The 27,163-nt window shown below is 44.4% G+C and overlaps 2 protein-coding genes across 5 annotated transcripts in view; one reads left to right on the top strand and one right to left on the bottom strand.

The window, feature by feature from the left end:
- Nucleotides 1–21,626, top strand: part of FOCAD (focadhesin) — a 136,942-nt gene extending 115,316 nt beyond the window's left edge. For all 4 annotated transcript variants that reach the window (XM_081893681.1, XM_081893682.1, XM_081893680.1 and 1 more), the window contains exons 29-44: nt 278–425; nt 553–672; nt 2,204–2,326; nt 3,282–3,359; nt 4,090–4,161; nt 4,880–4,982; nt 6,228–6,308; nt 7,921–8,049; nt 8,914–9,029; nt 11,455–11,715; nt 13,268–13,357; nt 14,244–14,421; nt 16,446–16,543; nt 17,310–17,549; nt 19,059–19,134; nt 21,181–21,626. In XM_081893681.1, the coding sequence (XP_081749807.1) occupies nt 278–425; nt 553–672; nt 2,204–2,326; nt 3,282–3,359; nt 4,090–4,161; nt 4,880–4,982; nt 6,228–6,308; nt 7,921–8,049; nt 8,914–9,029; nt 11,455–11,715; nt 13,268–13,357; nt 14,244–14,421; nt 16,446–16,543; nt 17,310–17,549; nt 19,059–19,134; nt 21,181–21,254 (1,987 nt within the window). In that variant the 3' untranslated portion in view covers nt 21,255–21,626. The remainder of the gene's footprint in view (nt 1–277; nt 426–552; nt 673–2,203; nt 2,327–3,281; nt 3,360–4,089; nt 4,162–4,879; nt 4,983–6,227; nt 6,309–7,920; nt 8,050–8,913; nt 9,030–11,454; nt 11,716–13,267; nt 13,358–14,243; nt 14,422–16,445; nt 16,544–17,309; nt 17,550–19,058; nt 19,135–21,180) is intronic.
- Nucleotides 21,627–23,979: 2,353 nt separating this feature from the next.
- HACD4 (3-hydroxyacyl-CoA dehydratase 4) overlaps nt 23,980–27,163 on the bottom strand; it is a 28,689-nt gene continuing 25,505 nt past the window's right edge. The window contains exons 6-7 of the mRNA XM_081894873.1: nt 26,112–26,243; nt 23,980–24,124 (exon numbers count right to left, since the gene is read on the bottom strand). Of these exons, the coding sequence (XP_081750999.1) occupies nt 24,042–24,124; nt 26,112–26,243 (215 nt within the window). The 3' untranslated portion in view covers nt 23,980–24,041. The remainder of the gene's footprint in view (nt 24,125–26,111; nt 26,244–27,163) is intronic.

Here is a 27,163-nt window from a genome sequence, read left to right as displayed (position 1 = left end):
TGCAGTTGCTGGGTGACCTTGGGCTAGTCACACTTCAGTCTCTCAGCCCCACTCACCTCACAGAGTGTTTGTTGTGGGGGAGGAAGGGAAAGGAGAATGTTAGCCGCTTTGAGACTCCTTCGGGTAGTGATAAAGCAGGATATCAAGTCCTAACTCTTTTTCTTCTTCTTTTGTGGCTGTATTCCTGAGTTGTAAAAAACCATTCCCCTGTTGTGTATATAACTAATGTATGGTTCCCAATACCTTTTAGACCTACTAAATTCTCCTCTGTTTTAAGCACTGGATGCATCTTGGGTGTCGGCCTCGTTCTGTCTCTGATGTGTCGCAGCAGCCCATCGGAAGGCCAGGCTGACATCTCTGCCTCCCTGCACAAACTGAGCAAATACTTGGATGATGCAGAAGACCAAAGCAGAACATTTCAGGAGGTAACACTCCCCAGTTTCCAACATCTCCCAACCTCCCACCCCAAGTCACATGCAGTTCAATCGTTCATTAAAAAACAATCTCACTGACTCTTTTCTAAAATTCTGTGTTACTCTTCCTGTTATCCAGATTCTTGCCTATGCGGTTGCCTGTGTCTGCATTTCTGCTTTTAGTGTCAAGATCATCGAGGCCACGGAGGCGGAGGAGATCATGAGCAAGCTGCAGAAATTAGCAGAAACTAATCAGCAGGTTGTATCGAGAGCTTGCCATCCATTTTACCAGGCATCGGCAAACTCGGCCCTCCAGATGTTTTGAGACTACAGTTCCCATCATCCCTGACCACTGGTCCTGTTAGCTAGGGAAGATGGGAGTTGTAGTCCCAAAACATCAGGAGGGCCGAGTTTGCCTATGCCTGCATTTTGCATTTGTTCACAAATAAAAGTTTATGCAATATATAGCGTTGGAATCATTGTAGAGTTGGAAGAGGCCATGAGGATCATCTAGTCCAGCCTTTCTCAACCTGTGGGTCCCCAGATGTTGTGGGACTACAACTCCCATCATCCCTAGCTAGCAAGGCCAAAGCTCAGGGATGATGGGAGTTGTAGTCCAACAAATATCTGGAGACCCACAGGTTGAGAACCGCTGGTTCTAGTCCAACTCCCTGCAGTGCAGGAATATTTTGCTCAACATGGGGCTCAAACCTACAACCCTCATAGTCTCATGCTCTGCCACCATCTATCAAACTAAAGGCCCGTCCCGAAAGCCTACAGCATCTGGTATTCCCAGGTGGACTCCCATCCAAGTACTAACCAGGCCTGACCCTGCTTAGCTTCTGAGACCAGACGAGATTGGGTGTGTTCAGGGTGGTATGTTTTATCGCATACAATCTACAGTCGTAGGGATGTGGGTGGCACTGTGGGTTAAACCACAGAGCCTAGGACGTGCCAATCAGAAGGTCGGCGGTTCGAATCCCCGTGAAAGAGTGAGCTCCCATTGCTCAGCCCCTGCTCCTGCCAACCTAGCAGTTCAAAAGCACGTCAAAGTGCAAGTAGATAAATAGGTACCACTCTGGCGGGAAGGTAAATGGTGTTTCCGTGCGCTGCTCTGGTTCCCCAGAAGCAGCTTAGTCATGCTGGCCACATGACCCGGAAGCTGTACGCCGGCTCCCTCGGCCAATAAAGCGAGATGAGCGCCGCAACCCCAGAGTCGGCCACGACTGGACCTAATGGTCAGAGGTACCTTTACCTTATCTACAGTCGTACCTTGGAAGTCAAATGGAATCCGTTCCAGAAGTCCCTTTGGCTTCTATAATGTTCGAAAACCAAATCTCGGGTTCTGATTGGCTGCAGGAAGCTCCTGCAGCCAATCAGAAGCCCTGTCAGATGTTTGGCTTCCAAAATTAGTTCGCAAATCGGAACACTCACTTCTGGGTTGGGGAGCCAAAATGTTCGAGAACTAAGCTGTTCGAAAACCAAGGTACTGCTGTAATACCTTTCTTACATTTTATATTAATGCTGCAATGAGCACGCAAATAGGAGAATAGGGTAAAACAGTCAATCTCTGTCAAGTAAACATAATAATTATTAAAGCTTGCCACAGACCTACTGTTCGGCTCTGTGCTTTTTGCAGCTTTTGGTTCTATCCTGATGTTAAAACAAGAACATGCAGCACTATACTTGAAAAGTTGGGGTTTTTTTTTTTCTTTTCTTCACACAATACATACAATTGCAACTGGCCTTTCTAAATGCCTGCCTGGCTTACGTTTCTGGTTCTGTTTCAGACGCCTGGGTTTGCCTTAGCATTGGGGAACATTGTTCATGGATTGTCTGCAAGCGGACATGGCAAAGCGGAAGACCTTGGCAACAGGCTGTTTCCTGCGTGGATGAAAATTGTCCTTGCAGAGGTACGGGATTGTGTTTTGTTGCTGTTGACAGTTTCAGGCAATAATCACCTGAGAGTAGGGTGCACCATTTTCATAGGTGACCAAACTTTAGAAGTAAATATTTTGGAAAACAGCTTTATTTGCTGCTTTAAACCATACCCCCAGCAAGCAAATAAATAAATAATAGTATAAGTAAAGGCCATAAAATATTTTAACATTTCTGGTCAGCTGAGATTTTGTTTTCAGTTCAGTGGTTTTCAGACATATTGGCTTCAAGAAACACTCCACATAGCCCTTGTCTGACAAAGATCCCTGCATTCAACACTCAGTTCATACATCTAGCATAATAATAATAATAATAATAATAATAATAATAATAATAATAATAATAAATGTATACCCCGCCCATCTGGCTGTGTTTCCCAGCATGGCATACACTGCCTTCCTGTCCTTTATGAATTGAAAGAACATCCTAGAACAGACCTGTCATTGTAATGTGACTATAAAATCAATAAAAATCATTTATAAAAAAAATAGCCCAAAGTTGGAAACAACAGGAGTTACCAACAAAAGAAGAGTGGCAGATGAAAATGATGGACTTTGCAGAACTGGCGAAACTGACGGGAAGAATTTGGAACCTGCGAGACCAAATTTCTAATATTTCTGTTCTTTCATGTCGTATTGAGCAGTCCTTCAGTGTCTGAATAGACTCCTTAGATAGAAATACGATGCTGTTCAGTTCTTGTCAACGACAATTCCCATCATCCTCAGTGTCCATGGGTGATATGAGTTGTAGACCAAAACACCTGGAAGGCAGCACATTGATTATTCCTGCAATAGATTTACTGTAATTAAAAAGTTACCTTTGTACGGCCACATGTTCCCGATCCCTGCTATGCACCAACTAACTTACCAACGTTCCACAAATGCCTGGAAAATAAATACATTCTGCACGATACATTTGTTTCAATTTCAGGGAGGTCCTACAATGCAAAGGCTTGCAGCAATCCATGGGCTGGTTTCTCTGGTGGGTTCTGAAGGAGCCATGATACAGGTAAAATACTCGATGATTCATGCCTGAAATATGTCTATTTTTAAAGTGTATTTGAGGCCCCTTTGTAAGCGGTTATTTTGCTTCAGAAGAATTTCCGCAATCACGTCACGCTGCCATCATGCCTGCCCAGCCAATGGGAACCTGAATATGTTAGCACCGTTTCCTCACAGCCCTTCGAAACAGATGAAAAATTCTCCCTGTTCTAATGTTGTTGTTTTGTAAAATGGCAGCTGGGCATTGGGTTGACACGGGTGACGCTGTGGCCTAAACCTCTGAGCCTCTTGGGCTTGCCGATTGGAAGGTTGGCAGTTCAAATTACCTGCCCTGTTGCTTACAACCTTGTGGCATGCTCATCAGTGGCAGCTTCCACAAACTCCCATCAGGGATGGAGAGCAGTTTTTACCTTTCTGGCAAGGTTGTCTTCAAGTCTTGCATTTCCCCCATGAAGTATAAATGAGTAGAAATCCGGTGGTCCCTGCCATTGGAAATCAAACCTGTTAATATGAGAATTATAGTATCCTGAGATCAATTTTCTGGGTCATGCTTATCAGCATTGGAGTGGCCAACTTTGTGGCCTCCGGTGTGTATGCATACCTGTCAATCTCTGTCTTCCTGTCCTGCCTTTCCCCACCCAAAGCTCCTTAAGCAATTATTTCATTGTTAGGCTTTGCCTTCAGTTGCTTATAGAGGGTTTCTTGCCTGCCATCCATCTCCCCTTTTTCTTTGACAGCTGAAATCTGAGTCCATCCAGTCTTCTCAGTTTCAGAGCAAACTTAATGAGGTCATCAGAATCCTGAGTCAGGTGAGAGCCTTCCGTTGGCCTTTTCGCATTGATACGCAAGCCAAGATGGCTGAACAGGTGTGCTTGGTCTTAGAGGATGACATTGGTATAGTGGGCACAACTGAGACCTGGTGGAACAGCAATAACCAGTGGGACACTGCGGTGACATGCAGTCAGTGGACAAGAGGAACTAGGCCCGTTGTCACAGTCCGGTCTACCGGGGAGGTTACAGGGAACCAGGCAGAAGGCCTTCTCGGTGGTGGTGCCCGCCTGTGGAACGCCCTCCCATGAGATGTCAAGGAAATAAACAACTATGACTTTTAGAAGACATCTGAAGGCAGCCCTGTTTAGGGAAGTTTATAATATTTAATGCTGTATTGTTTTTAATATTCGATTGGGAGCTGCCCAGAGTGGCTGGGGAAACTCAGCCAGATGGGCGGGGTATAAATAAATTATTATTATTGTTGTTGTTGTTGTTTAGCTGGGAGCAATTTGTCCTCCTTGGTCTTCTGTTAAAAGCAGGAATTGCTGGCCTTGTGGGATTGAGCCACAGCAATAACCTCTCGGCAAGGGAGGAGGAGGTTGTGAATGTTGCATCACTGTATAGCCAACCCATTCTGGTTATAGGGAATACAAAATATAAATTAAGTTTAGAATCTTATTGACACGTTGCTCAGTAATGCCTGCTCAGGCAGTGGAAATTGAACTGTCAGCTCATATGTGATTGTTAAACCTTCAGATAATCAGCTTTTCTGGGGTGATTGGCCTTCAGACTAACGCAGCCTGGCTGTTGGGACATTTGCATCTCTCCACTGTGTCTGCGACCCACAGTCGAACATCTGGTAAGCATTCTTGCAAGGAATTCTATTGTAGGTGGTCAAGATGTTGAAGATGTCATTGCAAAGTCCACCAGACTGCATTGATTGCATCCAAATATGAATCCAAGATTTGATTTGACTGTTTGCCTCCATTCAAAAGAACAAATAGTTTTGCTAAATTTGCTCTTTCAAGTGGGGGGGTCCATTGGCAAATGAAAATCTTGGGTCGTATTCTGATGCAATGAAGTTGACCTGAGTTAGGAACTAGTCGTTGGATTGTTTCAGCACATTTCCAAATAACATGCTACCACCTCCTTTTTCAATCCACTTCTGAAACTTCGTCATGGTGCTAAGATGAATTGCAATTTCTGGACATCTTAAAGGCATCCATTGTTGAGGTCCGTCTAAAATCGAATCTAAAACTGGCACAAATAGTCCTCATTTGATGGTAGCAACAGTCTGGATTTGCAATACAATCACTACAGTGATCTGAAACCATATGGCGTTCATGATGCTTAGCAGGAGTTCTCAAGTGAATTCAAGCAGCTATCGTATACAGTGGTACCTCGGGTTAAGTACTTAATTCATTCCGGAGATCCGTTCTTAACCTGAAACTGTTCTTAACCTGAAGCACCACTTTAGCTAATGGGGCCTCCCGCTGCCACCGATTTCTGTTCTCATCCTGAAGCAAAGTTCTTAACCTGAGGCACTATTTCTGGGTTAGCGGAGTCTGTAACCTGAAGCGTATGTAACCCGAGGTACCACTGTATTTGTCTTCCCGCGTCAATCAGGAGACTAGACATGGAAGAATTCAGGACAGGATAGTTTTGACTCTGGCTTAATGTTAGGACTGTAGAATGCAAAACTCACTATATGAATTCCAAACTTCTGGGCAACCACCACTGGCTTTTCTGTGCGTATACAAAAAATTGTGGCGGTTCTAGTCTACTTTTGAAATGTCACTGATAAAAGGTGGTGATGGGGGCAGATGGAAAATAGAATTTCACCCATCCTTTAGAAGCTGCCCAAGAAAGAGAAATGTCTGTTGCTCAGTGGTAGGACAAGAATTTTACATGCAAAAGACCCAGCATCTCATGGTGGGACTGAGCATGTTCTCTGTCTGAAATCTTGAGCCACTGAAGTCAGTTTGTACACACTGAGCTAGGTGAATCCATGGTTTGGCTGGCTACACAAGGCAAATGCCTATCTACTTCTGAATGCACAACATGGCACAAGATTGGCATGATGGGCACAATTTTGTTTTCACAGTTCCGCCAGACTTTAGCTACCTGCCTGAGAAAAGTTTCCTGAGGGCAGCCATCGACTTTGTTATCGAAAGTGGGAAGAAAGGTAAAAAGCAAATGTCAATATTGGGAATACCGTGTTTTTCCGTGTATAAGACGGCCCCTATTTTTGAGAACCCCAAATTAAGAAATCAGTATTTATTGAACCGTTGAGCTTCTTAGAGGGGAGTTAGCCAAAGTTGTTGAGTTGTTTAGCTCAAGGTGTGTGATCGTTTTTTACTGGCGCACTTTGAAAATGTCTAAGCTCACACACATTTGTGAGGAAAACTCTCACCATACTTAACCCCCCCCCCCTTTTGCTTTCTTTTTGGTTGGCTACTATAAAAGATAATGTTTTCTTTGGATTGCTTACAAAAACAGATCAAAGCCTTTTAAAAATTTGCTTTGGTATTCTTTTTTTTACTATATGTTAGAATAATCCCTCTAGTACGCCAAACTTCTGCATTGCTTTTTAAATGTCCTTGTTTATTTTGAGGGTTGAGATGGGTTGCATTCATTCAATGCACCAATGATAATTCTTCTTTTCATTTCTTAATTCTAATAAAGGGTGTGCTTCCTTTTAGTTTTGGGGGCACAAAATGGTTCAGTTTAAACAAAAACAAGCCAGTAAAATTTAGTTTAAATTCCATGAAAAGACTTCCACTGCTAGTATTTCTTCTTCCGCGGACTCTAGTTGAGACATTTTAGGAAAACATTCTTTAAGAAACAGATAAAAGTTCCTGGAAGCTTAAAGAAGGTTCCAGAATTTTCTTTAGTGTGTAGGGGTGGCACTCTAGGTTTGATTGATGTCAGCTGGGGGTGCAAATAAAGGGAGTGTGCTGGTCCCATGGGTTTCCATGAGGCGCGGTCCGAGTCCAGTCCGAGGGTGCAGTAGGGAGGCAGTCCTTCAAAGCTGAGGCTGGGTCCAAGGCAGGGAGTCGGGTGAGGTCAGGAGCTCCGGCAGAGAAGCAGGACAGGGTTCAGGCAGGAACAGGCTACCGACAATGTTGTTCCCGCAACTTGGGACCAGGGCTGGCTGGCTTTTATCTGCCCCGAGACATAGGGTGGCCCTGGTCCACAGGTGACTCGCCTCTCCTGGCCTGGAGGCGAGCACTCCTCCTGCGGGAACTTAGTTCCTTCCGCCTCTCTGCCCTGAGCCTCTGCAACCTCAGCCTCCCCTGATGGGGCTGAGAGTGGAGCACCTGCAGGCAATGGGTCCTCCATCACCTCAGGAGCCAGAGCAGACTCAGCTGGTGCCTGCACCTGAGGATCCAGCACAGGTGAGGCCCCAGCCCCAGCTCAGCTGGTTCTGGAGGCGGGGAATCCTGTGCAGGCTGGGATCCCTCAGGTTCAGCCTCCGAGTCCGAATCCCAGGCCATCACAGGGAGGAAGTTGCAGGCTGCAATTTCCGCATGAGGAAAACACACACACACTGACTGAGATTAAACTGTGCTGGAGAGATAAAGAATGAATGTAAATAGCTTGTATATAATAGTAGCAGAAATCCTTGTGTAACCAGTCAAGCAATAAAGAAGATCTTGACTGTGAATTTGCGTATGACTCCTGTTCTTGTCCTCTGCCTCTGGGGAAAACTCTGCTACAAACAGCCTGAAGTGGTTTTACCGAGGTGCCACCACACTAGCAGAAAATCCATGTTGTGGTTTGGTATTCTGTTTCAGGCCCTGAACAAATTCGGCCTCACTTGGTCAAAGCAGCTATGGCTCCCATAGCATTGAATGGAGCAAGCTACCAGTACCCACCTGTGAACTGGGCATCGATTCTTTCCCCTCTCCTGAGACTAAATTTCGGTAAGTTGTTTAAAAAGCAATTAAATAATAATAATAATAATAATAATAATAATAATAATAATAAAGTTCACCAGACTCTGTCTGTGTTTCCTTTTGTGAATAAGTTCTATTTGTAAAACTACATTTTTGTGGTAAGGTTATGAAGCACTTAATTTGTTGCAAAGGCTTTGTGTCTAACAAATGCAATTGTGAGATGTCTCCAATATGCAGCACAGAGTGCTCCAGTAATTATATTTTGCTTCCATTGCAGTGTTTAGCACTTACGTTTTGTTGTTTCAACATAAATTGAATTTTATTGTTGTGTTACAGGACAGCAAGCATCCTTGAGGATAGGTCTTTTAAAAAACAAAAAACCCTGCAATAGAAATACATAAAAGCAGCAGAGTTCTGCTCTGTTCAGCAGTTTCAAGCTGTTTTAGCTTTTGAGCCAGGTCAGCCCCACAACAAGAGAGGTGATCTTCTACTGCAGACAGTTTTATTTATTTCCTGATTTTATTATCTCAATAATAAAGTTACAAAATAATAACAAGGAAGTCACGCAATGGTGGAAGGAAGACACAGGGCAAGAAATAAGAAGTGGATAAATGTTGGTACATAATGAAATGTGAATCTACGAATATAACGTATATATATCATTATGTAAAGATTTCATATATGTATTGCAACATTAATAATTAAAGAAATGTATTTTTTTTAAAAAAAAAACTTCTATGTTTTCCCAATTCAAAGTGTATAGGAATGTTATGGAAATTGTGTGATGTCCGTTGTGGTGAATGGTGGTTTTCAGTTTTGGTTTGGACTGTGTGCTATTCTGATTTTTTCCTTCCCTCTGACGTCAACCTTTGCTCTCCTTGTGTCTTTTAGGAGAAGAGATACAGCAGCTGTGCCTTGAAGTAGCTGTGACCCAGGCCCAGTCGTCGCAGAACGCTGCCATGCTTTTGGGCATGTGGGTAGCCCCGCCTCTCGTCTGCAGTCTAAGTGTACGTGTCATCACTCTGCGGGCCGCCACGCCCAATGGCTGCCCTCCTCTCTCTTTGCTAGGCTCATAATCGGCACATATAAGTTTCTGTAAAAGGGGATGTCTAATGTCCCACGCAAGGGACAGAGAATCATCATGGTCAAGCCATACCCATTTGCCAGCACCGGATTGTTGAATGGTCTCTTTAAATTTGAAGGTTCATTATTGTTTCACAAGATGTGTATTTCTTTAAAGGCCAGAGCAAATAATGTGACCTAGTTTTACAGCTCTGAAGCCGTATAGCAGGTGCTGTTGTTGTTTAGTTGTTTAGTCGTGTCCGACTCTTTGTGACCCCTTGGACCAGAGCACGCCAGGCACTCCTGTCTTCCACTGCCTCCCGCAGTTTGGTCAGACTCATGTTTGTAGCTTCGAGAACACTGTCCAACCATCTCGTCCTCTGTCGTCCCCTTCTCCTTCTGCCCTCCATCATTCCCAACATCAGGGTCTTTAACAGGGAGTCTTCTCTTCTCATGAGGTGGCCAAAGTATTGGAGCCTCAGCTTCACGATCAGTCCTTCCAGTGAGCACTCAGGCCTAATTTCCTTAAGAATGGATGCATTTGATCTTCTTGCAGTCCATGGGACTCTCAAGAGTCTCCTCCAGCACCATAATTCAAAAGCATCAATTCTTTGGCGACCAGCCTTCTTTATGGTCCAGCTCTCACTTCCATACATCACTACTGGGAAAACCATGGCTTTAACTATACGGACCTTTGTTGGCAAGGTGATGTCTCTGCTTTTTAAGATGCTGTCAAGGTTTGCCATAGCCTTTCTCCCAAGGAGCAGGCGTTTTTTAATTTCGTGACTACTGTCACCATCTGCAGTGATCATGGAGCCCAAGAAAGTAAAATCTCTCACTGCCTCTATTTCTTCCCCTTCTATTTGCCAGGAGGTGATGGGCCCAGTGGCCATAACAGTAGGTGCTGTTAAGTTGTGGTAATTAAGCTGTTGGGTATGGTATATCAAGAGCAGCTTGTAACTCTCTCAGTACCCTGGTGAATGGGTTGGTCATTGGGTCACACTTATTGATGTATTGTAATTTAGTGTAAAAGGAGTTTTTGTTATTAAAACCTAGAAAAGTTATTTTGCGTTTCTTGAATGTGTGGTCTCCCCAGCATGCTTTCTGCAGCGCAACTAATCTGTAAATTGCCAACACAGATGTCAAAGATGATGTCGGGTGCCAGCAGAGGAAAAGGCAGGTGGATGGGATCTAAAAAGACTTCTGAAGAACCAATAATCAGCTGATCATAGGGAGTCCAATGTACAGCACAGGACTCTTAGAATCACTTGCAGAGATCCCTTTCTAGAGGAGGCGTAGTGGGAGGGTTTTGCCCTGGGCACAGTTTTGGGGCTGGCTCCAGTGCCTTTTTCTATCTCCCCTCCTTCAAATAATAATTTATTATTGAACAAATTTAATGGGGCATTATCAGTCCAGTCCAATTCCTATGGACACGACTGAGAAAAGATTTTGGATTTGTAGGTACTTAACACTCACAAAATATCATCAAAAGTTGTGTGGTGGTGGTTGTTTTTTTTAAAAAAATAACCCTTTAGCAAAATTGCTATTCCTTAGAGACTAACTAAGTTTGTTCTCGGTATAAGCTTTCGTGTACATGCACTGGTCTGGTGACTTCTGTTTCAGTGTATCTGAAGAAGTGTGCATGCACACGAAAGCTTATACCTAGAACTAACTAACTTAATTGGTTTCTAAGATGCTACTGGAAAAAAACGTTAATTTTTTTTATTTACAGTGGTACCTCCGGTTGCGGACGGGATCTGTTTCGGAGGTCCGGTCGTATTCCGAGGTTTCCGCAACCTGAGGACTGCTTCTGCGCATGCATGCATGGTGAAACCTGGTAAAATACTTCCATGTTTGCCACATGCATCCCAAGTTTAAGTAACCAGAGGGTTATGTAAATGGAGGTTCGACTGTATTTTGTCTGCCTCAGACCAACACGGCTACCTCCCTGAATTACTATTTCTGTAATAGAATATCACTTTCATTTATGTGTGGTATGCATACAGTCAAACCTTGGTTACTAAACACCTCCATTTTGGAACGTTTTGGCTCCTGAACGCCGAAAACCCAGAAGTGCTCTGGTTTTCAAATGTTTTTCTGAAGCCGAAAGTCTGGCGCAGCTTCCATTTGAGTGTGTGAAGCTCCTGCAGCCAATCGGAAGCTGTGCCTCGGTTGTCGATCATTTTGGAAGCCAAACGGGCTTCTGGAATGGATTATGTTTGACAACCAAGGTTTGACTGTATTCTTACAAAGAGGATGTTTGCCAAGAATATTAAAGTAAAACAAGCCATCGGGTCTAATAACATTTTTCCTAATGCTATGAGACAGTCCTTGTTGGGGTTCCCTAATACCTTAATATCTGCATTTTAGGCACAAGCCAAGAGATACCTTTTCACGTCCTTATCTGTGTGGATGAAACATGTAGCGGAAGACAGATTGCAGGCTTTCACAGAAGTCTTCATGGTGCAGCATTTTGAAGCAAAAAACCAGCCGCGAGACCTGGATCTTTGTTGGAGTATTTTGCAAGGCCTCAGCCAAGCCATGAAACTGCCTAGCTCTGCCCAGTACAGCTGGAGCTGCCTTTGCAGGACTGCGGAGAGGATATTTGAACTTCTGCCAAATGGGATTCGGGTAAGGAAAGTAAATATTTAAAGTATTAGGACGGTGTTGGAAAAGGGGCTCCTTTTAAGATGGTAAGAATGACTGGAGAACTGGGACAGCTACAGGGAAAATCTTGGGCCATGAAATCTGCCGCTACGCCACTGTATGGGATAGTTAAAAACAGGGCTTGTGCACAGAAATACTGTGTTGTGGTACAGTGTCCTGGTGGATTGTTTTGTGTGTTTTTTAAAAGAAAATGTGACCAATTTGAGAATAATTTAAACAGCATTAGGAATGGAATCTGCGTCACGGATGATTATGGAGTTGAAATAGACGATAAAATCTGGTTTCCGTTGCAGCAAAATGTCAACGTTGCCGTTAGCTAGTTTTACTGTGTTTCGCTTTTAGATTATGCACTGCGGTGAGTTCATGGTAGAAACTGAAGTACAGGGTAAATAAAGAAAAAACAAGTTTTCTCTGAGACCCCATGTGGGTAGTACAAGAGGGGAAATGGACTTAAGATATGTCCAGTAATCACGTATTATTTAGTGTAAAGGTAAAGGGACCCCTGATAGTTAGGTCCAGTCGCAGATGACTCTGGGGTTGCGGCGCTCATCTCGCTTTTTTGGCTCGCTTGTACAGGTCATGTGGCGAAACCAGAGGAGCGCACGGAAATGCCATTTACCTTCCCGCTGGAGCGGTACCTATTTATCTACTTGTACTTTGACGTGCTTTCGAACTGCTAGGTTGGCAGGAGCAGGGATCGAGCAACGGGAGCTCACCCTGTCGCGGGGATTCGAACCACTGACCTTCTGATTGGGAAGCCCTAGGCTCAGTGGTTTAACTCACAGCACCACCTGTGTCCCATTATTTAGTGTAGGTGAGGCTTAATTTGAGAATGATGGTACTTTTGCAGGGCCCCCTAGGGGCCTTCTGGTCTTATTTTCCATTGATATGTTTATCCACAATGAAATGCTTTCTGCTAATCTGTTGTTGAAAAGACAGGTGGCTGTTATTCCAATTTCCATCTATTTGAAAGTGTTTAGTGGGTGGTTAGAGTGAACGAATAGGGGATGCGGGTGGCGCTGTGGGTTAAACCACAGAGCCTAGGACTTGCCAATCAGAAGGTTGGCAGTTTGAATCTCCACAACTGGGTGAGCTCCCATGGTTCGGCCCTTGCTCCTGCCAACCTAGCAGTTCGAAAGCACTTCAAAGTGCAAGTAGATAAATAGGTACTGCTCTGACGGGAAGGTAAACGGTGTTTCCGTGCGCTGCTCTGGTTCGCCAGAAGCAGCTTAGTCATGCTGACCACATGACCCGGAAGCTGTACGCCGGCTCCCTTGGCTAATAAAGCAAGATGAGCGCCGCAACCCTAGAGTCAGTCACGACTGGACCTAACAGTCAGGGGTCCCTTTACCTTTACCTTTACCTTTACCTAGGGTGAACGAATATATATATATGCCTTCCAAGTTGAATTTAGAAACGTTGAAAATAGAAGTGTTGGGGGATGCTACTATCATGGTTTAGTTAGGCTGTTGGCTTTGCTTGGTTTTAAAGCACACATTCATTTTTATCTTTGCAGCAAAGTGAAGTGAAGATGTATATACACGCAGCAAAATGTCTCTCGGAAATGGCAGACACAGAAATTGACCGAATTACCCAAGTTTCAAAGGTAACTGCAGTCTAGCTATCTAGATCTTTTTCCAGAAATGGAAAACCTTTCTTTGTAATGTTGTAGACTTCATTGGCATTGCAAGACATCAGGGCATACTGCACATGCAATTTTGACTTAATCTTTCCAGTAGCTATTTTTCTTTTGCAAAAGTATTTTATGGGCCATCTTTACTACTACGCCCTGTCAGAGTGAAACTTGTGGACGCTACGGAATACCGTATTTTTCGCCCTATAGGACGCACTTTTTCCCCTCCAAAAATGAAGGGGAAATGTGTGTGCGTCCTATGGGGCGAATGCAGGCTTTCGCTGAAGCCTGGAGAGCGAGAGGCATCGGTGCGCACCGACCCCTCTCGCTCTTCAGGAAGCTATCCGCAAGCCTTGCTAGCCCGGGGGAGTTCCCGCCAGGGGGCGTGAGGCTTGGGGCAGCAGCCTGCATCCCGAAGCACGGGGTGCCCTCCGGAGGACGCCCCGTGCTTCGGGAAGGTGTCCACAAGCCTCCCGCGCCTGGCAGGACCTCCCGCCGGGCTCACAGGGCTTGCAGGCAGCAGCCTGTTCTGGGGGCTGGGGTTGGGGGAAGCTCGGGCTTCCCCCTCGCCAGCCCCACGCCTGGGAGGAAATAGAATTTTTTTTCTTTATTTCCCCCCCCTCAAAAAAAAAACCCTAGGTGCGTCTTATGGGGAGGTGCGTCCTATGGGGCGAAAAATACGGTATATCAAATTATAGCCAGCCATAAAGAAGATCAACAGAGACCTCCGTTCCAGAAATACAAAATGTCTCTACTTTAGCGTGAGGGAATTCTCCTCCTCTTCACATAATAGCTAGTGAAAGTTTGCATCAGAGAGTCGGTTTCCTATTTCTCATCTACTTCATGGCTTGTTTTGCAGAACAATTTGGAAAAGGTCACATTTGTCAAAGTTTATATAGTTTCCCAAGGCAGATTTCCTTTGCTGAGATGGAACGACGTGATTAGTATTGCCGTTGGGTGCCAGCAGAAAGAAACCATTGTGTGGATGTTGTTGCAGAGCTTCTACCATGCGAGAATTGTGAGCCACGAAAACACAGGCAAGAGCTAATAGTAAAAGAGATTATGTGGTCCACAAGCTGTCTTCCTTGCTGTCTGTATAAGAAGGGCCCAGTAATAAAACCTCTTTAATAATAATAATAATAATAATAATAATAATAATAATAATAATAATAATTTATTTATACCCCTCCCTCCCCAGCCAAGACCGGGCTCAGGGCGACTAACAGCAAATAATAAAACAAGTTGATTAAAATGCAATTTAAAAGATTAAGATACAACATTAAAACAAGTAGGGAGCAGTCTCATCATAGGAGGAGAAAGGAAAAAGAAAAAGGGGGAGGGAATCAAACTGATTCTGAGCCAAAGGCCAGGTGGAACAACTCTGTCTTACAGGCCCTGTGGAAAGAGATCAGATCCAGCAGGGCCCTGGTCTCAAGAGACAGAGCATTCCACCAGACCGGAGCCAGTGTTGAAAAGGCCCTGGCCCTGGTTGAAGCTAATCTAACTTCTTTAGGGCCCAGGACCTCTAGGATGTTGCTATTTATGGACCTTAAGGTCCTCCGTGGGGCATACCGGGAAAGGTGGTCCCATAGGTACGAGGGTTCTAGGCCATGAAGGGCTTTAAAAGTCAAAACCAGCACCTTAAATCTGACCCTATACTCCACCGGGAGCCAATGCAGCTGGAAAAGCACTGGGTGAATATGCTCCCATGGCAGAGACCCCATGAGGAGCCTCGCTGCAGCATTCTGCACCCACTGGAGTTTCTGGGACAGCTTCAAGGGCAGCCCCGCGTAGAGCGAATTACAGTAGTCAAGCCTGGAGGTGACCATTGCATGGATCACTGTGGCCAGGTCGGAGCGGGAAAGGTAAAGGACCAACTTTATCCCCATTTACTGCTTGTCCTCTGCACCCTTGCGAGTTCATCTATGAGAGGCCTGCAGAAATTAAAGCCAACCCACCAGTTTTTGCAGTCCCAGGCAAAAAGCAGGGGGCGGGAAAGAGGTTTACCCAGCTGCTGATGAACTCCATTTTGCTCAATGGGACGCAAGTTGTGTAGGCTTGCCCTACGTGAGAGTGTAAATCCCATGTCTATATCATTCATGTAGCTCTGTGTGGGGCTACCTTTGAAGGTTACCCGGAAACTGCAACTAATCCAGACTCCGGCAGCTAGACTGGTGACTGGGAATGGCCACCGAGACCATATAACACCGGTCCTGAAAGTACATTGGCTCCCAGTTAAAGATGGGAAGGCCTGGAAAAAACCCAGAAAAATTGGGGGAAAAAACCCAGATTTTTTTCGTTTTTTGGGGGGGGTTGAAAAAACCCAGGTTTCCCCCCCATTTTGGGGTTTTTTTCCCAGGTCTTCCCATCTCTACTCCCAGTATGTTTCCAAGCACAGTTCAAAGTTTAAAGCCCTAAACAGCCTTGGCCCAGTAGACCTGAAAGAGCGTCTCCACCCCCATTGTTCTGCCCAGACACTGAGATCCAGCGTCGAGGGCCTTCTGGCGGTTCCCTTCCTGTGAGAAGTGAGGTTACAGGGAACCAGACAGAGGGCCTTCTCGGTAGTGGCCCCTGCCCTGTGGAATGCCCTCCCAGCAGATGTCAAGGCTATAAGCAACTATTTTACTTTTAAAAGACAACTGAAGGCAGCCCTGTTTAGGGAAGTTTTTAATGTCTGATGCTGTATTGTTTTTAGTATTCAGTTGGAAGCTGCCCAGAGTGGCTGGGGAAACCCAGCCAGAGGGGTGGAGTATAAATTATTATTTATTTATTTATTTATTTATTTATTTATTTCAGGTCTCTCTTTTTTGGCAGGGTGGCTTTGTTTTACCAAACGGTTTGGAAACAATAATGGTGAAATGGTGAAAATATTATTTTGTTTATATAGTTACGGTTTTGCACCCATCAACTCTAATTCTGAATGCCTTTGCTATTTCTTAGTTGAGCACATGGGCTTAGAATAAGGATGGGGAACTTAGAATAAACTTAGAATAAGGATGGGGAAGATTCCCTTGTTATCTTTAAAGTGCTTCAAAATGCCTGTGCGTTTTTGCCATTACAGGAGTCTTAAAGAGAATGGCGTGGCTCTTGGAACTGATGGGATATATTAAAAACATTTCCTTGAAGACAACATCCATACAAAATGTGGCTCCAAAGGAGGTACATTCCCGAAATATATAATTTTTTTGTTTTTCATAACAGTGGGAAAATGACTTTATTCATGATATATGCCCCTTCCTGTGGAACATGTGGAGATTTCTTCCCCTCGTAAAAGTCATCTTATTACTTTCGTAATGAAAATGTCAGATTGCTGACAAAATATATCAAAATGGTTGTTCAGAACACATGTTTAAAATTTGGAAATTGACCATCTGGCCTGCCTGAATGTAAAAACAGTGATGGAATCTCAAAAGAAAATATCACTGTAGATATACATCTACTGCAGTTTTTTAAAAAAAAAGTTTTTGAGCACTTATAAAGCCATCTGTGTAATTTGCTAGATTCAAATAATTCAGATGGATTGAGCTGCTTTCCTTGCTATTTCTGTGTTGTACACCAGCAGACGCTCTTGGTGAGACGCGCAATAAAATTCCAGATTCAAAGACTGCTTTGCCGCAGCAAATCTTAGGGATGCAGTGCTCTTGTGTGTACTAACTTTTGTGTTTGTGCACCTAACAAAAAACTGCAAAGCAGACCTCTCCAATGCCCATTTTACAGGTGTGCTGTTCCATGGCTCTCCAGGAGGTTCGTGGCTGAGTTGAGGTTTGAACCATGGCCAGATTCCAAAATAAAACAACAGAAACAACAGGCCACTGAATTATTTCTTCTGAACTCAATTTTATTTCCAAGTGGCTGCCTTGGTTTTATAGCCCTTTCCAGGCATTGCAGAGCCCATTAGCAAAATCTGCATCTGTTTCCTGTCTAGGCGGTCAGCTTCCTGTTGTGGATCTTTGCTGCCTCTGTGGTGGCCTGGGCTGACCACTCTGCGCCGCTGCTGCTTGGCCTCAGTGCCAGCTGGGAAGGGGAAGCAAGATCAGCGTTGCCTGCAAATTATTTGGGCAAGCGCCCGGGAGATAATCTGGCTGCGCAGGAGACCCTCGCTCTTTTCCCAGGCAGCCTGCAGAGTCTGTTGGCTAAAGAGCCTTGGAAGGAACAAACACCAAAGGTATGTAGCTGGCGTTCTGGTTAGAGGAATTTCTATCATCAGTGGACTCGTACTGAGACTTATGTATTTCTTATTGATTGGATTAGTGTAAATGTTGTCATGAGTACTGTGCAGACAGAACATAGGCCATGTCCATGTGTCTATATTATTATTGGGTCTTTTTGTACATCGCTGTTTTGGCAATTTGTAGCCTGAGTCTTATTCAGCGCACTTAAGGTGATATTTGCATAAAATCAGCATACAAAATTATTACCTGGAACCAAACATGCCGTAAAAACAGACATTATTAAAAGCGACTCATAAATATAAATGAGAACTCTGTCAGATGCGAGCAAAATGGGATAATGAAGACGTCTCAAAAGCCATCTATGCAAACATTAAGCTCCGGAGAATGTTGGGAAAGTTTCACATTTAGTCATGGTGTTATTTCTTTGTTAAATGGACAAAGCAAGCGTAAGCAATGGGGCTTAAAAACAGATCAGAAGTGTGGAGAAGGGAAATTAGCTATTTCCTTCCTTTAATATAGTTATCACTACACTAAATTTCATTGCATTATAACACCGGGGTCTGACTTCCCCTTCTATTTTCTGTGCATGTGGGGTTTCTTGCACTGATATTGCATAAAACAGTAACCGTTCAGATAAACATTGTGCTGTAATAGAACTGTATACCATATGTAGTAGAAATGAAGGCTTGCACAACTTTATACGTCTGTGTTTGAGCTAATATTTCCCATAATATTTGTTATTTTCACTAATATATACACCCATATGTGCTTTTTGGTTCTTGTCTGGAGAACTACATTGCAAAATTTGGAGAAGTGCAAATCTCAAAGAATGGCTCTCTTTCAGTTTGCATATAGTTTGGCAAAGTGTGAATTCAGCAAATTTGCATTTAAACACAAACTGCAACTAATCTCTCCATCATCCTTACCTGGGGAGCAAATTGCTGCCTCTGTGCATTTATACTAAGCCATGATTTGGTTAGCATTGCATATATGAACCAGCTCAAAGCCTGAATATCTGAAGGTTAAGGATTCTGGTTAAGGATTGGCTGCAAACCAGGACTTGGATTTGAAGTAGATTGCAAACTGTAAGTGTTAACACCTATTTTGGAACAGACTATACTGAAACACATTTCTCTTTCCTCGCAATGTGATAAGCAGATCTCACTGGTGGCCCTCTGGGCATGCTCTCTGGCACTTGTGTAGCTCACAAGCTCCACTGAACATTTGCAAGTTTTATCAGACTAGGACAAAGAAATGTGGTTAGTGTGCTAACTAGAGCTAAGCATTCTGTTTCCAGAAAGGCAAAAGTGTGAAGCCTCATAACATGTATTATGAGATCATCACATCTATTTTGCATCATTCCCCAGAAGTGCTTTCCACTTTTCAGGTGTAAGCTTAACAGTGGTAATGTTTTTTTCAACCTGAACTTACTCGCCAATTCTGATTTAAGATATGCCGGTAAGTAAATCATACTAGCGTTTTAACTTTTGATTTCTTCCTAGTTCATTGACTGGCTATTTAACCTGATGGAGAGCTCAGACGAAGTGCTATGCCAGTCTTCGAGGACTCTTTTGAAAGGTATTGTTGCATTTGAGTACCTACAGCTTTTCAAATTGGATAAATATCAACATTACGTTTCAGAAGGAGGGTTACGCTGTTGACTTTTATAAACGTGCTTTGTTTAGTGATCAGTATTTGGGATGTAATTGCATGCTTCACTTAAATAGCAACTCACATCCCTTTCTCCCATATGTATTGGATTCATCTATCAGCTGAGGTTAGAAATGAAACTGTCTTAAAAGGAAATCTTGGCTTCAGTTTCAGTGGCAAGTTGGATGTAGTCTAGTCTAGCCCTTAGTTCCAATACCCACAGTACCTTGATCTGGGTCTTATGTAAAGAAGTATGTAGATGCTTAGGTTTTGGCACTGGCAAATTTAAATGCTTTTACGTTCTCCTCCTCCTTGTCTGCGTTCAACCTTGCTGCTGCTGCACATTGATCTGTTTAACAAATTGCACAGAGAGTCTGAATGAAATACACACTTTTTTCCCTCCAAAAATTAGGGGGAAATGTGTGTGCGTCCTATGGAGCGAATGCAGGCTCCTTGGCTTCAGCAATAGCAATGCGAAGCCTCCGAAGCACAGAGGGAGCGCTCCTTCCACGCTCTGGAGGCTTCGCGTTGCTTTCGCTGAAGCCTGGAGAGCGAGAAGGGTCAGTGCGCACCGACCCCTCTCGCTCTCCAGGCTTCAGGGTTAGCCGTCTGATGCCTTCGGAGTGCAGCGCGAGTTCCCACTGCATTCCGGAGGCTTCGGGTTCCTTTTGCTGAAGCCGGGAGAGCAAGACTCTCCTGGCTTCAGCAGAGAGGGAGAGCTGCACAGTGCCCCTTAAGCCAAGCGGGAGGAGAAATGGAAGGGGCTCCTTTTCTAAGCATTGGAAAATCCAAGAACTACCCACATTGGAAGAATGGCAGATGCAATTGATAGACTATATGGAACTGGCTGAGATGACTGGCAGAATCCGAGACCGGGGAGAAGAGACGGTAGAAGAAGATTGGAAGAAATTTAAGATTTATCTACAAAAATATTGTAAACTGTATGAATGTTAAGAAGGATGCTAGAGTATAAACAACTTGGCACCATTAAGCTAGAGGAAGTGAATTATGAAGATAAGCTAAATTTTAAGAAAAGATAAATATTTGGAAGTTTCAGGTTATATTCAATGTTTTAAGATCTGAATAAAAGACATTTAAAATTAGAGATATAACATTGGAAAATTAGATAATAAGAATAGAAACAAGGGGATAAATTTGCTGGACAAAACTTTATAGACAGGAACGCAGGAGCGGGAGATGTGAGGGAGTCCAAAGAAGTTAAGAAAATTAAGTCAAGAGATGTGTTATATTGTATTGTTTATTGGTATTGTAATCAAAATAAAACTGTTAATAAATATTTTTTTAAAAAAGGAAGGGGCTCCTTTTCTCCTGCCGCTTCACTGAAGGGGCGCTGAGCAGAGAGGGGGAGATTTTTTCCCCCTTCTTCTCCCCCTCTAAAACAAGGTGCGTCCTATGGTCAGGTGCATCCTATAGAGCAAAAAATATGGTAGTTTGGGGGGATGTTTCCACACACACACCAGCACTGTTCAACCTATACATAAATGACATTGTCCAGTGTCTAACATCCCCACAGTATCATGCCCCTAAACTGGCCACAAAACCCACCTCAATTCTACTATATTCAGATGACGTGCTTCTCTTATCCCTAACGAAAGTAGGTCTAAGAGAGCCAGAAACTAGCACCAAGAGGGCCCTAGAAGTAATCCAGGAATTTGGTCAAGTAGCAGGTTTTAAGTAGGCCTAAGAAGTCTGATCAGAGCATTTTCAGGCTATTGCCAGAGAGAACAGCTGGCCGTGAACTACAAGAAAACCAAAGTCATGGTTTTCGCAAGAAATTATAGGCCCCACAGTTGGTGTATGGACAACCAATCGAACAGGTCAAAGTTCTCAAATATCGTGGCCTTTTTTTCATTTCATTTCACGCACATACACACCAGCGTATCCTTAAAAACCTAATTGTGGAGCCGCAATTGTGGAGTTGACTAATGCTGTGAATGTTCCTTATTTTCTCAGCATCTCTGCTGGCTCTGCGGTCTCTCCCAGAGTTCAGGAAGAAGGCAGTATGGACAAAGGCTTATGGCTGGTAGCCTCCTGGTGTCGTCTTCACATGTTGAGCTGTTGTCAAGATGAAAGGTGCCCAAGAGGTGTTATGTGGTTACACTAAGGTGTGTAACATGCTTTCCGTTCCAGAAAGATTGTATCCAGATAGAAAGTTTTGACAGTGCAACAAAAGCTTCGTGATACATTTGGGTGAGAATTGTCTGTTCCAGAGAGATTGTTTCCGTTACAGAAAGAGTAGACCGTGCAACCCGGTATCGTGATGCATTGGATGAAATTGTCTACAGCTTTGTGATAGAACTTTTAAAAGTTGCCTGGAAATCTTGCCTGTTTGGAATCCATGTCAAAAAATATGCTACAGGGTATTTAATAAATGCAGAGTTTGAATCCGAGGAAAATAACTAGTTCTGTGCACCCATTTATTTGAGACTTTGTATGCATTATTCCAATGGTAGACCCCATCCGCTGTGAAACAGTTGGAAAATGGGACTCATCAGGGTTCTGCTGTTGAAGGGTAACGTGTAAAGCCTTTGGGCACTCTTAAAGTTGCAGGTTGGATCCTGGCTCATATATGCATGTGTATGGATTATAGCAGGGGTCGGCAAGGCTTACCGGGCATGGGCCGGATCACACCCGCGGAGATCCTCCCTGGGCTGGGCCGGTGCAGCGCCACACCGGAAATTGCTTCTGCACATGCCCAGATGCCGGAAATCGTGCCTGTGCAGAAGCGATTTTCGGCGTCTGGACGTGCGCAGAAGCAATTTCTGAAGCCGCAGAATAGAGTCCCTGCACCACGCTGTGCCAGTTTAGTGCAGCGCGCGGGGACTCACTGAGCAGGCGTATCAGTTCAGGGGCATCTCATGGGCCAGTTAAACAACCCTCATGGGCCACCTCTGGCCCATAGGCCTTAGGTTGCCGACCTCTGGATTATAGCATGTGTTGGTTGGCACCCTTTTGTTTATGAGACAATGGAGTGTGCCTTTAGGGCTGAAGTCAAACTGCTGGAAGGTTACAGCACCTGCTGTGGATGGAGAGACTGGTAAGGGAGACACAATGGGGGTTTTTTTGCGGGGGGGTATCTGAACAGATTGGAAAAGAGAGTATCCAAAGAGAACGGACCACCAAATCTAGAGGCCTGCCAGGCACAAGCAGAATGGAACATGATCAGAAGTTTACATTTTCTCCAGCCTGATTTTATTTATGAGGCTGCCATGGACTGCAGGATTAACAGTGTTTTATCAGCTCAAGTATTATCTTTTGCTCTTTTTCCAGTCCTTACCTTTGACTTTAACACCACTTTGCACCCCCTGGAGCAGTTTTTAAGGGGTTCAGGGGGAAAAGCAGAAATTTCTATGGAGTAGTGAGAGTTTGTTGTGCAGGCATTAGATACAAGCCGTGCGGTATTATAGGTGAAATGCAAAGTCTGAATTTCACCTGTATTATCACATGGTTTGTATCTAATACTACTGTTCCACTTGTACAACAGACTTATACATCTCCAACAAAAGTACTACCCTTCTCTCTCCTCCCCCCCTTAAAAACTGCTTCAGGAGGTTGTAGGACCCTCTGGAACAGATTTTGGGACCACACAGGGGGAGAAGATGAAGTGGACATTCTCACAGTGGAAGCAGAAGTCCTCTTGCACAAGTGACACTCCATCCATACAGCACTATGGAACATCAATATTCTCTTGGTTTTAGATATACTCACTGCTGCATTTTGCATATATATAATTATAAATCTTTAAACGTCTAGGTTTCATTACATAAATGTGTTGAAAGAGACAAAGATATCCTTTTTTCACATTTAAACAAAAAATACTGTATTTTTTGCTCTATAAGACTCACTTTTTCCCTCCTAAAAAGTAAGGGGAAATGTGTGTGCGTCTTATGGAGTGAATGCAGGCTGCACAGCTATCCCAGAAGCCAGAACAGCAAGAGGGATTGCTGCTTTCACTGCGCAGCGAACCCTCTTGCTGTTCTGGCTTCTGAGATTCAGATTTCAACCTCCCCTTGTTTTCCTCCTCCAAAAACTAGGTGTGTCTTGTGGTCTGGTGTGTCTTATAGAGCGAAAAATACGGTATGTTTCCAGTGGCTAGAGGTTCGTGAATGATTTAACCGGAAATTCCAATTCCGTGGGAAAAGTTAAGACAAACATTCCAAATCTTCCAAATATTTGCACCAATATATTTTGCCTGTGTTGGCTCTGAGGCAGTTTTCACTAGGATGGTAATCCAAGTCTGGCTCTTACCGCTTGCGCAAATCGGCGGCTCACATTATGCGATGTTTCTCCATTTTGGGAAGGATGTAGAAATATTTGAGTACATAAATAACTACTGTGTTGGGAAGAGAAGGCTAGGCTTAGTCCCCTTCTCCCTGCTACTGGGTCAGGCTTCAGAGCGCAACATCCCTGAGCAGTTGCCCAGGACCCAGGCCTGGCTGCTGGTGATTTTTGCTCTGGGTTCCTTTACGGTTCCCCACCTTGAGGGCAAACCCTCAGAATCAGCTCTATCTCAGCTGAATGTTCTGTGGCTCCATTTCCCCCACAATCCCAGTCCCAAAATGTGCTTTAAAAATCACAATTCTGCACCAGATTCAGGGTTCTGCCACACACACAAACACTTCTCATGCCATGTGTGTCATGGGATCTACGTATCGAGAGCATGTGTTGCCGTCTTTAAACCAAAGTTATCCAAATTACTGTCTCATGGTGCTGTCTCGTTTTAAAGTCATGGTCTACTGCGCTTAGTTTCACGAAGGGCATTTACCACCAGGCTTCCCTGAGCCACTGCCCTCACTCCTTAAGGAAAAGGTAAGCTAACTTCTTTTGGCCTTGATGGTCCAGCTTCCCAGTTGAGCCTTCCGTTCCATGTAGAGGCATCGGACAATGAGGTACGCACCTAAATTCAAACCAGAACAGGCTCTGAGTGCAAGAAGGTAGAAACCAATATGGAGAACGCAAAGACATCTTGTTCTTATGAAGCCCATTCAGGTCCCTCTATGATACAATCATCTTTGTTGTCATTTTCCCATACAGAACAACAAAATTGAAAAAATCTGCATCAGACATTCAAAAACCAACAAGCCTGTTATCCCAACTATCCCAGCCGGGTTAATCTCCTAAAAACTCTGATACCCCATAATTAAATACAATATACTCCCATAGAGACTACCTTAAAAGGTAAAGGGACCCCTGACCATTAGGTCCAGTTGTGGCTGACTCTGGGGTTGCGGCTCTCATCTCATTTTACTGGCCAAGGGAACCGGTGTTCAGCTTCTGGGTCATGTGGCCAGCATGACTAAGCCGCTTCTGGCGAACCAGAGCAGCACACGGAAACGCCGTTTACCTTCCCGCCGGAGCGGTACCTATTTATCTACTTGCACTTTGTTGTGCTTTCGAACTGCTAGGTTGGCAGGAGCAGGGACCGAGCAACGGGAGCTCACCCTGTCGCGGGGATTCAAACCACCGACTTTCTGATCGGCAAGTCCTAGGCTCTGTGGTTTAACCCACATCCCTTATAGAGACTACCTTACACTGCATTTAAAACCAAAATCGTATTTGGATAGAAGCTTTTTCTCAGGTGGCTAGTCCTAGTCTAGGGATCTTCCGAGCCCTTTCCCCCTCAAAACATGGGCTAGAGTTGTAGTTATATTGTGAACTTCCCTGAGACCTGCGGGCATAGGGTGGTATACAAACTTTTAATACATTTAATAAATAATAGTAATACCGTGGTACCTTGGTTCTCGAACTTATTCCGTTCTGGGAGTCCGTTCAACCCCTAAAACCGTTCAAAAACCAAGGTGCGGCTTCTGATTGGCTGCGGGAGCTTCCTGCACTCAATCGGAAGCCGCGCCGGATATCCGGCTTCCCAAAAACGTTTGCAAACCGTAACACTTCCGGGTTTGGCGGCGTTTGGGAGCCGATTTGTTTGACAATTAAGCTGTTTGGGGACCAAGGTACAGGTTGAGTGTTTTCAGGTTGCGTCCCACGGCGACCCGGAAGTAACGGAACGGGTTACTTCTGGGTTTTGCCGCTCACGCATGCACAGACACACAAAATGGCGTCATGCGCAGAAGCTGTGAATCGCAACCCGCACATGCACAGACGCGGGTTCCGTTCTGTTCAGGTTGCGAATGGTCCTCCGGAACGGATCCCGTTCGCAACCAGAGATACCACTGTACCACTGTAAAACTAACAACAGAGATGCCCAGATATGGTTGTGACATTATGTACCCCCAGTTTTTCACTTGTGGAAGACTGTACAGTGGTACCTCAGCTTAAGTACTTGATTAGTTCCGGAGGTCCGTTCTTAACCTGAAACTGTTCTTAACCTGAAGCACCACTTTAGCTAATGGGGCCTCCTGCTGCTGCCACACTGCCAGAGCACAATTTCTGTTCTCATCCTGAAGCAAAGTTCTTAACCTGAAGCACAATTTCTGGGTTAGCGGAGTATGTAACCTGAAGCGTATGTAACCTGAAGCGTATGTAACCCGAGGTACCACTGTATTCTTTTGGTTCTTTTGAGTGGCGCTTGTTTCTTTCACCCCATGGAGCCTCGCCATTGTCCTGCGGCCATCGCCGCTCCCTCCTGGCCATCGCAGAGCATCACGGGCGCTGCCAACCATGCGGTTTAAATTGACCAATCTGTGGCGGCGTGGGGGTGGAGCTAAGGGGAGTGGACCTGAGGGATGCAGTCTTCCCTCCAGTCCACTCCCAAGGCAGAAAAGCGGGCTGCTCTCAGCAGCACAGTTGGCCCAAGTAATAGAAGAGGGATGTATACAAACAGCTCCCAATTCAGTCCCTGCTGAGAGCCTTGGGCTATAATACCCCAGGCTTGCCAAGCTCAATTTTGTGTGTGTGTGTTTGCCAAGAAACTAAAAACTTACCTCCAAACAACATCGCCATGTATATTTTTAGTACATAGGGAAAGTAGACGGGTATATCGAATGGTAAGGGCAGCTGGGTTGAGTAAGTGCCGTAGGTTTCAAAGTGAGGTAGCGATTCATATATGGCAAACTCTGGAGAGGGGGAGGGGAAATAGATAAAAAATTATTTAGTGGCTTGTAAGTGAAAAATCTCCAAAAGAGCAAAATTAAAGGCCTTAGGCCTTCCTTTATGATAAAAAGCTATAATGGATAACTTAATGCAACGTCAGACCATCTATAATTATTGCAGGCGAGGTTCCCTCTGCTCCATGTCAAGCACAATGGACAGGCAGGTTTTCAACTGCATATAAAAGTTCATTTTTAGCAGGGCAGATACTCTGTACTTTGGATGGAGTGTAATGTAGTCACCAGAAAGATTTAGTGCTTGAAATGCACAATAAATTATTATTATTATTATTGAATTTATATACTGCCCTATACCCGGAGGTCTGAGGGCGGTTCACATTAAAAGGATCACAGTATATAAAATAAAAACAATAGCAATAACCCAATAATACACCCCCCCCCAAAAAAGAGCCACATTTCAAAAGGGTATGGGATGTTGATCAAGTCAACCAAAGGCCTGGTTAAAAGAGGAACGTTTTTGCCTGGCACCTGAAGGTGTGCAATGAAGGCGCCAGGCGAACCTCCCTGGGGAGAGCATTCGACAGACAGGGAGCCACCGCAGAGAAGGCCCTGCTCTCTTGTTGCCACCCTCCGGACCTCTCAATAAAGCATTAATCTGCAGCTATGACAGCACAATAAATCAAAGCCTCCATTCAGCCCAGGCTCCCTGAAATAAGAGCATATCAAACTGTCTTCTACTGAGTCAGACCAATGGCAGCAGCTCTCCAGGGTTTCAGGATGAGGTTGAAATTGGGACAGAACAGATTTTTATAGTCTTTCAAAACCCATTTGGAAGTTGGAGGAAAGTTGGTGATAGTTGGGAAGTGAAGAATGGCCCACAGTCCATGGTGGGAAGGGTTTCATGTTTGTCACAGATGTGCTCTGTG

Source organism: Podarcis melisellensis (genome assembly GCF_964234715.1).
Source record: "Podarcis melisellensis genome assembly, chromosome: 17".
In the NCBI taxonomy this organism is placed as follows: domain Eukaryota; kingdom Metazoa; phylum Chordata; class Lepidosauria; order Squamata; family Lacertidae; genus Podarcis; species Podarcis melisellensis.
This window is presented reverse-complemented; position numbering and strand designations above follow the sequence as displayed.